We start from the raw sequence: 11,113 nt of genomic DNA, 5'->3' as shown, positions 1-11,113 counted from the left end.
CCAGTCCACCATTCACCTACCCTCCCCAGAAAGATCAGGCCCACTCCCTCTCAGGCCATGATTCCGTGAGGCCAGAGTCCTTGATGCCAAGGGCTCAGCTGAAAGAATGCAGCCTGCCAGAGCAACTGAAGGCTGCAGGTCTTGGTGCTGCCAGCCTAGCTGTTTGTGTCTCAATTCCCTGCATCGGTAACCACCAACTTCTTGTTTTGTTTTCTCTCTTTCCTTTCTTGAAAATTTCCATTGACACCTCTCCAAGGAGTTCTCCTCCGCTTCCAGCACGACCACTGTTGGTACTGTCAACTCCTGGGTGACCAGGAATGGGGATGCTGTCATGGAGAAGAACTTACTCAATCATGAGGACTTGGCAGGAGACCGGGGCGTGATAGATGACATCTTTGATGAGACCTACCGGGAGAAGGAGGGCCCCAAGCCCCCCACGCGATACGTCTGGAGGAATATCATCCTCATGAGCCTGCTGCATCTAGGGGCCGTATTTGGGTTGACGCTGATACCTTTTGCAAAGATCCAGACATTGGCATGGGGTAAGCATGTTCCTCTGCTTGTTTCTTGTCATCTGCAAACCCGTTTGTTGCATGGTGATTTTTTTTCTCCAGGCCCATGGACCTGGGGAGGAGAAAGAAGGAAGTGGAGGTGCTAGGAAGAAAGGTGCTAGCAAAAGCACTTTAAGGGGTGGCTGGGAAGGCAAGGTACAGGTCATTGTTTGGTATGAGGCTGCTGCCCAAAGACAGGAACCATTTCTGTCCTTACCAAGGGAGGATAAATCCTGCAGAGCTTCCACTGTGTGTGACAAAATACAGTTGTACTGAAGATAAAAGTCAAGAGTTAAGTCTGAAGCTCAGGTCTTTTATCATTCTTACAAAAGCACAGATTAGTTCCCATCATTCCGGAACTAAGCCTGACAACTTTCAAAAAATAAAAAAGCATCTCTCCAGGCAGCAAATTCCAAAGGAAAACACAACCCAGCAGAAGGTAGCTAGGCGAAGCTCCCTTTTCTCAGAGACCTTGCCCTGGATAGGAACTACATTTCTCCTTTGACTGCTTGAAAGGCAGCTGGGCCCAGGGCCCAAGCTGCAGGGGAGCCTTGCGTTCCATGAGCCTTTTTGTGAACCCATGGAGGAGTCAAGAAGCCAAACATCTCGCAGTGGGGAGGTCAAGAGATTGCATCCAGCCCCTGCCTTCTTGTGAAACAGAGCATCCTGAAACAAAAAGCAACAGTCTAATTTGAGACCTGCTGGCCTGGCTTTGGTTTCAGCGGTGTTCCTGCAAAGTGCTCAGCTGGGACCAGCATCCTGGCTGGCCCAGCTGTGCACAGGCCCTGGAGCAATCCACCTGCTCTGTCAGGCTCTCAAAGTCTGTCCTTCCAATGGCTGTGAGCAACAAGCATCAGAGCTGGACTGGGAAAGGGATGGCTCCCTGGACAGCCAGGCTGACTCTTTCCTTTTTCACCTCAGCTTCTTACAGGCAGAGGCCTGGGGCATGAGCATCACTGGAATCCACAGGATTCAGTTAGAGGCTGGCTACAGCATCTGCAAAAGCAGAGGCACCAATGTATTCCCTGTGCAGCCAGCATGGCCTTTTGAGGGGCCGTTATGAAAGACTTTGCTGGGCCTTTCCCTTGTGAAAACCTGTCAGGCTGTGCTTTTCCCCAGGGTGGCAGGGCTGGGCAGAACACGCAGCCTCAGCACGACCTTGGAGGAGCGTTTCAGGGCTCTTGGTCCTGCTCTGTGTGTCCCATCCCCAGGCTGTCAGCTGGAGGCTCAGCAGCTGCTGCTGGCTTCTCCCACTCACTGAGCTGACAGGCTGGGTCCTCCAACCCTAGCCAGATATCCCCAGGGCACTGGGGCAAGGAGAATGGAAAAGAGGAATCTGGTTTACTTGTTTAATTCAAGCTGCTGAGATGCACTGTGATTTCCAAATCCATCCAACCCTTCTCCCCTGAGATCTCCTGACATAAGTGGATTCAAGCATCTTCATCCAGAAGGTGAATGCTGTTTTGCTTTCTGCTAAGCTCCACCTTACCCCAGAATGGTCTCTGAGGCACTGTCCTTGCAACCACGTGCCTGTTGGGGATGTCTGTATGGCATCCCATGGCATTTTGTGGGAATCTGCCTTGCTTTTTACCTGATGCCAGACCTTCCTGCTCCCCTCCCTCAGTCAACTCTGATGTGAAGTGCCAGTTGCTCTCCTGCCACTGTGAGGCACTGCGAGATTCCTCGGAGGCTTCCGGTGTGACAGATGCTCTGGGAATGGGAGAAGGACATGGAGTTTCAGGGAACTGCACTGTTTTGGACTGGCTGAAGATCCATCCTGCCTTACTAAAAGGATGGGCTTACTAAAGCTGAGTAGTTCCACAGAGCTCCCTTGTCTTGCATCCCTGGCACTTGTTCTGGGAAAGGACCACCCTCCCCTGCACACTGCAGGCAAGTCAGAGCTTTCCCCTATGGTCCATTCTCCTCCAGAGCTGGGATACTCTGGTCCTCCACACATCTGGCCTGTCAGCAAGGCTCCTTGTTCCTTCTTGCATTGCCCTTTTCTCAGTTCATACCTTTCTTTAGCATGTACAAGGCATCTGTGGCTGTCATCTCAGCGACTTGCTGTTGTTTTCCCAGCACCCCCTGGTAGCAAGGCGAAGATTACAGTTCCCATTTTACGCACAAGGACAGAGCAGCAGAGACTTATGTTTCTCCCAGCAGTACACCATGGGCTCATGGCAAAGCAGCTCTCCCAGTGGTAGTTCTGAAGCTGCTGGGGTTTTTGTTTGTTTCTTTGTTTGTTTTTCAGATCATTCCTTCCTTAGGCTGTGTACATATAATATAAAATTAACATGGCCCCAGATGTTCTCTGCTGTGATGCTACAGGCAGCTGTAGTGCCTGGTAGCTGACCTACCTTCTGTATTTTATTATAAGGAACAATCCCCTGCTTATACCCTCTTCATCCAGGCCACCGTCTCCTTGATGTTCCTGTCCCTCTGAAACCAGTTATATTGGTTACTGTGTCCTCTTTTGTTTTCATTTCTCTGTGTGCTAATTCCTCTTTGTCTCTCAAGCTCTCCAGCCCTGCCTTCATCATTGTTTGCTGTTCTGCGTTGCTGTGTGCATTGTATCCCCTGATCTCTTTCTGGTACAGAGCTTCCCAGAACGAGCCAGGGCTGTTGATCAGGTGAGAGCTCACCATAACAAGAGCTCTCCAAGCCCTTCCAGCACTGTGGCTTTCTAGCCAGCTCCCCTTTTATTTTATGTCTTCTCCACTGCACTTGACAAAGTCTTGTGCAGTCTTGTCAGAGATCACGGGCAGATTTCATGTCATTTGCCAAATGGCACAGAGATTGAGTCTGGAAGGGCAGGATGCAAAGGTGATTGACAGTTTCTTCTCTAGCTGCTCTGAGCCTCCCTGGAAACATGATTTGCAGGTTGTCTTCCTGGCCCTCGGGTGCAGCAGACTGATAATATTTGTGTTAACCCCTTTTGGTCTGGCCAACAACATCTATAAAGCACTTGACAGTTTCTCTTGACGCGGTGCTCTGTCGATACCCCAGCTCCCTGCAGTGCCAGCAGTGGCAGCAACATGGGTTGATACCATTTTTTGTTGCTGCTGCTTTGGACCAAGGAGGATCTTGCTGGATAATTCAGGCAACTCTTGACAGCCTGAAAATTTCAGCCAGTACTACCCCCAGCGATGTGTCCAGCAAAATGTTTACAGAAGTTTTTTGTTACATTCCCATCAAGACTACTGCTGGCAACACCTCCCCACTGAGTGTCCTCTTCACAGGCTTAACTAGGAGGTGGTGAGCTTCTCCTCTGAGTGTGGAGGGGAACTCCTGATTTTGCCAGATAGGGAAGTCAGGTTTAAGCAACGCTAACTCCTGTTCCTCCTCCTAAACACTGTTCCCCTTATGCAGCTTGCACATATTTCCTTGCTCTTCGTATCCTCCTCTTGAGAGTAGCATGACCCACCTGGTAAGCAGGGGCTGGGAGGCAAGGAGGGAACAATCTAAAGCTGTAGTTTTCCCTTGCACTGAGCAGAAGCTCAAAGACAATTGCTGGAGCAGGGACATCTCTTCATATAAACATCCTTGGTGTTGACTGAAGGTGACAATGCCTTTAGCACATTCCGGGCTTCCCATCATAACTTGACATCTGAATCTGGGCCCTGAAGAGGTAAAGGCTAGTGAGTCATATAGACGTGACTTAATCCAGAATGTTTTGGTTTTAATTTTTGGAGCACCGAGTGCACATTACTGCCAGTGGTCATAATTCTTTGTATTCCAGTTGAGTGGGTCATTGGGAACATCATCTGTGAGGTGACAATCTTTTGGATCTTGGATAATTCAAAGCATGGTATGGAAGGTGACTTTGAAACCTCAGCTCATAGAGTCTCTAAATCTTTCAGTCTGGGGCAGCTTCACAAAGCACCCGTGAAAATGTGTGCTATTTTATTCCACCTTCTCTGTTCTCTTTCCAGTTTCATTCCTAGTGGATGATCTTGGAGGAGATTTTCTTCTTCCTTCCCTGTGAGATGCTCATTCCCTGACTAGGCAATGATCACCATTGTACCTGTTCACAGGGATGAATCCTCTGAATCATTAGGGTGCTGGATTCTGCTGTTTTCCAACAGGCTTTTCAATCTTACTGTCCGTATCCTGTTACTGTCACAACTCAGAGGTATGGCTGATGGATCTAATAGTCCCCAAGAGGGTCTGGGTTTCTGTTGGGCTGGGTGCCATGTATGCATAGACGTGAAAATCAGCTCCTTTCCCACAGAAAGTGTCTACTCTTGTATATGCACAAGAGGCAAGGCAGCATGGAATTATAATTAGAGAGTTGTGTCCATTGTAGTGACCTGGGACGCAGCTCCAAGAGAAATCAACATGAGCTGCTGAGGTTCATGGGCTTTGGATGAAGGCTGTGACTGTTCTATACCCCACCCAAAAAGAGTGGGTACTCTTCCAAATTTTTAACAAAAGCCTTTAGTCAGGGCTACCCAAAAGCAAGTACTGGGTTATCTGGTTTCTGGGTCTGTCGGTGTCCCCACCATGTCTCTTTTGTGATTCCCTGTGCTTTCTGATACATCTTCGTTGCTGGTGTCATCTTTTCCTGAGGAGCATATCCACTGGCAAATTCTGAGAATTGCCTGTATAAAAGAGATACAGATTAACTTCCTTCTTGCAAAGCTTAAATACCACAGTGCTCAGCCAGAGTCATCTTCCTGGAGGCCTCTTTAACCAAAAAATCCCGATCAGCATGTGAGGATCCACTAAAGAGGGAAGCCTGAACTCAGGGATATAAATAGGGCCTGTACTTGCCTAACCTGACATTTACTTTCTAGTGCCATTGAAGATGATGAAAGATCGCGAAGTTCATTTCTGTTCCCAGTGCACCGTTATCTCATGCCTACTTGCCCACTCTCCACAGTGGAGACCTGGGCTCCTGCTCCTGCAATTTGCCCCCTACATCTATTGGAAGCTGATGTTGTTTTCCACAGAATCCCTGTCTAGTGTTTCTCATAGATTCTGTATAGGTTGGAGGTTCAATCCAGACTCTTGGACTCTGCTCTCAGCTCTGCTGTAAACTGCTTGTCACCCTTGAAAATCTCCCCCAGCTACTGAGATGTGCACCGTAGGCATAAAGTTGCCCAGAGGTTTTGTGAAATGCTGTTTGCAGGGTATAGCAGCTCATGTTCAAGGGAGAATGGTGGTGAGTCACACTTCTGCCGCTAGTAGGAAGTGTCTGAAACATCCAGGAGCGGGTTTGGTTGTTATTTCAGCATCTGAGGCCAGAGAGGTTCTGCAAATCAGAGTCATATGTTATGAGATGTTTCAAGGTTTGCTCTTCTGTATGAATCTGTGGGGATAGTGACTGATGTAAAAGGAGTCTTAAAATTTAAAACCAGAAGGAAACTGGTCATGAACTGGTTCATAACTTTCAAGTCAGCATCATGGGGCTGGGTGAGACCTTCAGGGTGTCCAGCATAAGTACTTTCCTATCATTGAGGCCAAAGGGAGACCTGAACGAAATGCCCTGCTCCAGCATCCCACTCTTCTCCTCCAGGTTTGGCCAGCTTTGTGAGCTTTGCTCGGCTCCATTGTCTCTTGCAAAGGCTGGATCCTGCTGCATTTGCATGCATTTTCATCCCTCTTCAGGCCCTATAAATCAGCCCAGTGACTGCCTGGCTCCTCTGGGAGACCACAGAGGTGCAGGGAGACATGAGCAGAGCTGCTCTGGTCTGAGGCTTGCACTGCATTCGGAAGCAAGCGGGGAAGCCAAGGGAGAAGATGAAGATGGGAAATCATGGCTGGATCAGCAGACAGGGAAGGTCACTGTTATACAGCAGGATGGGAGCGATGAGGGCTCAGAAAAGTTTAAGGGGCCAGAAGAGGATGTTAAATCAGCTGACACTGGCTTTTAGTGGATAAGAGATTAGGTTTGGAATGTAGAAAAACAAAAAGGTGGTGACAGAAGGAAGAGGGAGAAGGAGATGATAGGGAATAAAGCCTGGATTATTTTGAATGAAAGAACAGGGTGACAGTGCCTTGCATGCATCTCAGATCTGATTCCAGACAAGTTTCTGGCAGAGTATCTATTTTCTGGGTTTGAGATAAGCTTGATTAGAGCCATTTGGCTGGACTGAACAGTGTTTTCAAGCATACCAGTGATTCTTATCCATGTGTTTACATGTAAGAATAAGGAGCTGTTTTCATGATTGACCCAATTGTCTAAAATCTGCAAATTTATACCAAGGAAAGAGTTTCCCCTGGGGGACTGGGAAGAAGGCATCCTTTGCTCCAGGGAACTGAAGGTGAATCGGCTGACCTATGTGCAGATGTGCACCCTTCCCTCTCCATGTCTGAGCTTGCAGAGCAAACCAACTATTGAACGCTCTCTGACTTTCTGCCAAACTTCCTGACCCTTCCTTCCTAAAGCAAGAGTTAATTTTCTTCTTAAATTTTCTTCTTATCTCCAGCTTCCTAGTTTAATGCTGCTATCACCTTATTGGGGTCTTTTCTCCATTTTAGTTCTAGGACAAGGTGCTGGAACCCAGGTTAAATTCCAGCGGTCCCAGTAGCACATGGGGGAACACACAGACCAGGGCAGACATGAACACATGATCCAGAGGGAAAGGGATATGGTTTTTTTACTAGCTGTCAGAGGGGCAAGGAATTCCTTCTGACCTGTGTGGAGAGAGGATGCATGAAGCAGCTTTGAAGCTCAACTTGGCCCAGCATCATGCCTCTGCCATGGGCATGACTTGCAATGAGTTGTTGGCCTTGGAGTTTCCTTCCACAAATGGTGCAGGAGCCGAGCAGAATTGGAGATCAAAAAGATGGGAACGGGAGCCTCTGGGTAGATTTTAAGTCAGTGGTGGAGCTGAAGGTGAAGCCCAGGCTTCAGTGGGATGGTAGGTTAAATCTTTTTCTAGCCAGCTCAGAAAGGGAGCAGAAGACAAATCTAACCCTGGGCTTGAGCTGTCCTCCTGAAGAACTGTAAGATCATCTACCACCTCTAGGTGAAAAGAATGCAGAAGGGATTTAGTGAGGAGTGGTGAGATAGGAAAGCAAGCCCCTTGATTATTCAGGGTGGGAGGAAAGGTGGAAGCTGTTCCCTGATGGACTGCAGAGCTGTTACCACAGGGCTATATGAAGCAGTTGCTTTATACAATTTTGAGAGTCCTGCATCATGACAGATGGCACTAAGCTGAAGAACCAACCCTTGTGACAAGTCTTGTAAGGGGGACCCTCTTCCCTTGTCAGAGATGAAGAGCTGAAGTGATTTGCCCCACATTACTTAGGAAGCCTATGGTAGCTTGGGCACTCTTATGTTGATTTTTACTGCCCAAATCTGTGCTCTCCATGGGTTCCTCTTTTGCTTATATGGCTTTGGGGAAAGGCTTGCCTTTGTGTTGCTCTGCTTGAAATTTTGTTGCAGGCTGACTTGCTCTAACTGCTCTGGCGCTTTCTTTTCCTCTCCAGCCATTCTGTGTTTCCTGGTGAGTGCTCTGGGGATAACAGCTGGATCTCACCGCCTCTGGAGCCATCGGTCCTACAAAGCCACACTGCCCCTGCGGATCTTCTTGACTATTGCAAACTCCGTGGCCTTCCAGGTAAGCACCTCCTCAGTGTGCCACTGGTCCTCAGAAGGAAGTGCTCCCCTGAATCCCTGTCTCAGATATGGGACACAAGCTGATGGAGAGGTTCCCCTCTCCTACTACCTCCTCTTAGGAAACAACCTGCCCTTTCCATCTAACCCTGCGGTGCCAGAGTCTGTCTCATTGTCTTCACCTTCACCAGAGGGTAACTCTGAGATTAACCCAGTGAGGAGAGGACTGTTGGCCAAGACCAGGGGTAAGGAAAGCTCTCCAAAACAGGAATGTACCCTTCCCTCAAGGTGTGGTCTCCCTACGCTTGCTCCAGGTCCATATGAAAGAGGTGTGGAAGTGCTAAGGGCTCTCCTGGTGTTCGGGTTGCCTCACCCTCTTCTTGCTGCACAGCTGATAAGGGAGGAGACATCTGTACAGCCCAGGGAGCCAGGCTGTGGAATTTGCTGATGAGGAAAGACCAAGAACTTTTTGAAATTTTGCAGTTAGGGGAATGCTTCTGTGGTTCAGAAGAATGTTATTTAGGAGTAATCCTGTTGTAAGTTACATCACTGGTTTCCAGGGAATAATCCCAGGTCAGTGATGTTTCAAGGAGAGAAGGGTTGGGCCCATTCAGAGTGGAACAAGTGACTGCAGGCAGCTGATAAGCACCTCAGGATATTGCCTAACCACTCATGAAATCTCTTCACTGTCCACAAAGCAAACAAGCTGGAATGTCTTTAAGGACTGTAGAAAGTAGCAGAGATGGGCCTTTAGAAGAAGTTAGAGAAAAATCCCAGATTGGCATGGCACAGGAAAAATCTTAGTGTTCCTGTGTTTGCTGCTATGAGGCAGGTCTAACAACACTCTGTCCTCCAACTGTTCTGGAAGGGACTTCATGCAGGCTTGCTCATGTGTAGGAAGTACTTGGGAGGGTGTCAGGGTGCAGCACCTTCTGCTGGAAGTCAAACAGAAAAGTATCAGTACAGTGCCCCTAAGTAATTCTCCAGCTGAGGTATGGGGAAAGGGCAAAGCCCAAGTGGACCAGGCATTTTAGAGACATAATCTCCCTTCCCCCCCACCCCATAGCCCTAGAGGATATCACTTCATTGACGTGTAATCAGAATAGGGTGGGGATGGTTTTTTCAGCTTTTCTAAAACACGATTCACTTGCCTATTTTCTCTTAGTACCAAACCAGAGTCTTTCATGAGGAAGAGGAAGGACCAAGCTGCTGATTCCAGCTACTGGTCCAGCACTCAGCAGGGTAATGGGATGGGTTGCTGTGCTTTGTCTAGTACCACACAAAGACCATCTCTCACAGGGTTATAGGGCACAGGAGGAAAGAATTTGCTGAGCTATTGCTGTAGGGGATAGGAATAGACAAAGATGAGAGACAGTCAGATATTTCAGCTTCAATAGGAACTAATCCAAAGTTTTAGTGAAAATTCAGAACCATTCCCCATGGATTTGTTTGGGGTTTTTTTTTAATTATTTACTTTCAGTGAGATCAAGAGAAGGTGTATTTTCAATTTACCTAATTCCTATTAGTGGCAGCAGCTCTAAGATCAGACAGGTAACTTTTAAGGCCAGAGAAGACTACAGATTATCTTATCTGAGGTCCTCTAGAAAATGCCCTTGGCTGCTTGAAGACCTACGGCTTGTGATTTCAGGGAATTTGGGAATTCTGCCCCTAGTCAGCTCCTCTACCTGCAAGACCAGGCAGCTGCAGCACAGCAGAAGGTGTCCTGGTTATAGCCTGTAACTGGAAACTCCCAAGGAAGGAGGTGTTCCCCTAGGCTTTGCTTGCTGGTCTCAGAAAAACATGATTTTCAGACAAGGTTGCAGCTTAGAGGTGGTCCCAAAATAAGATCTGTAGAAAAGATATGTGCTAAAGTTTGGATCAAGATTTTGACTCTTCAGATTTGAGCCCCCTGATTTGTATTTGTGCACAGGCTATGGTCGATGAGGTGCTCCAGATGGGATACCTGATCTCTTTCCAAACTTGTGCCTCCTACCTCCAGCAGAAGGATCTCTGGGAGACAGGAAAAGCCTCCCCAGATGTGTAAACCCAAGCTCTCTGTCAGCTTTCAGGCTGGGATTTCTCACATAACATGATGCTGTGTAGGGTCTGGGATGTGAGACTTTGGGTCACAGGTGAAACATTTGCAGCATAGGTACTGGCTGTGCTTCTCTGCTTACTGGATAGGGAAGGCTCCTGGCTTCCCTCATTTTCTGAGGGGATGCTGAGAGGCCAAGCTCCAGCTTACATCATTGAGGGCTGGTGATACTTGAAGGTGCTCAGGATTTGGCTGGAAGGAAGGCACCAGTTCCCAGTATTTGTAAACAAGTGAGAGTTGAATTCTGGCCCATGTCAATGATTCCCTTATGGCATGGCCCGCAGGTAAATCCTTCTACCTCAGTTGAAGGAGGAGTGGTTACAGCACTTGAGAGGGACTTGAGGAGTTGTGTTTCTGCTACAGGCTCCCTGTGTCAATAAATCACTTAGTCTTTCCAGGCAAGAAATAGGGGTGATTATGCCACTTCCCTACCTTCAAAGTGTTCTGAGGAAGTCCTATGTACTTAAGAGATTAAGAAGCGTCTTGTGTAATACAGGCAGTAGAAGCAGGCATGCTTGGATCTCTCATATTTTCTAGGTGGTGTAATACATGGCTTTAAGCACATCAGAGTCTTAAAGGAATGAGTACAGGCTTATTAAAACCTGTTCTTAAAACTGGACAAAACAATCATTTCTTAATACAAATGATGAAAGCTTTGACATTTTCCAAACTGTATTGATTTTGCATCTTAAATGGAAGGGTTATGGGGCCGAAGGGGGGTATTTTTTTACAATTGTCATTGAAATGGCATGTTTATTTCTAAAGAAGAGCCTTGGGTTTAAGACCATTTGATTTCCAAGGGGAAAAAAATAAAGTTAAAAAAACCTCGCCCCCAAGTTAAACAGATCCGATTTGGCAATCCCAGGAAAAGCAAGGCAGGCTGACCGATGCAAAATGTCAGGG

General features: G+C 47.7%; 1 protein-coding gene across 1 annotated transcript in view; it reads left to right on the top strand.

The window, feature by feature from the left end:
- Positions 1-256: 256 nt before the first annotated feature.
- The window catches only part of SCD (stearoyl-CoA desaturase), a gene marked incomplete at its 5' end in the record, with an annotated part of 14,413 nt that continues 3,556 nt past the window's right edge, over positions 257-11,113 (top strand). Inside the window, 2 exons of the mRNA XM_010170001.2 lie at positions 257-542; positions 7,989-8,119. Of these exons, the coding sequence (XP_010168303.2) occupies positions 257-542; positions 7,989-8,119 (417 nt within the window). The remainder of the gene's footprint in view (positions 543-7,988; positions 8,120-11,113) is intronic.

The sequence above is a fragment of the Antrostomus carolinensis genome, unplaced genomic scaffold, assembly GCF_000700745.2.
Source record: "Antrostomus carolinensis isolate BGI_N321 unplaced genomic scaffold, ASM70074v2 scaffold28476, whole genome shotgun sequence".
Classification (NCBI taxonomy): Eukaryota; Metazoa; Chordata; class Aves; order Caprimulgiformes; family Caprimulgidae; genus Antrostomus; species Antrostomus carolinensis.
Note: the sequence above shows the minus strand (reverse complement) of the source record. Positions and strands in the feature narration are given on the sequence as shown.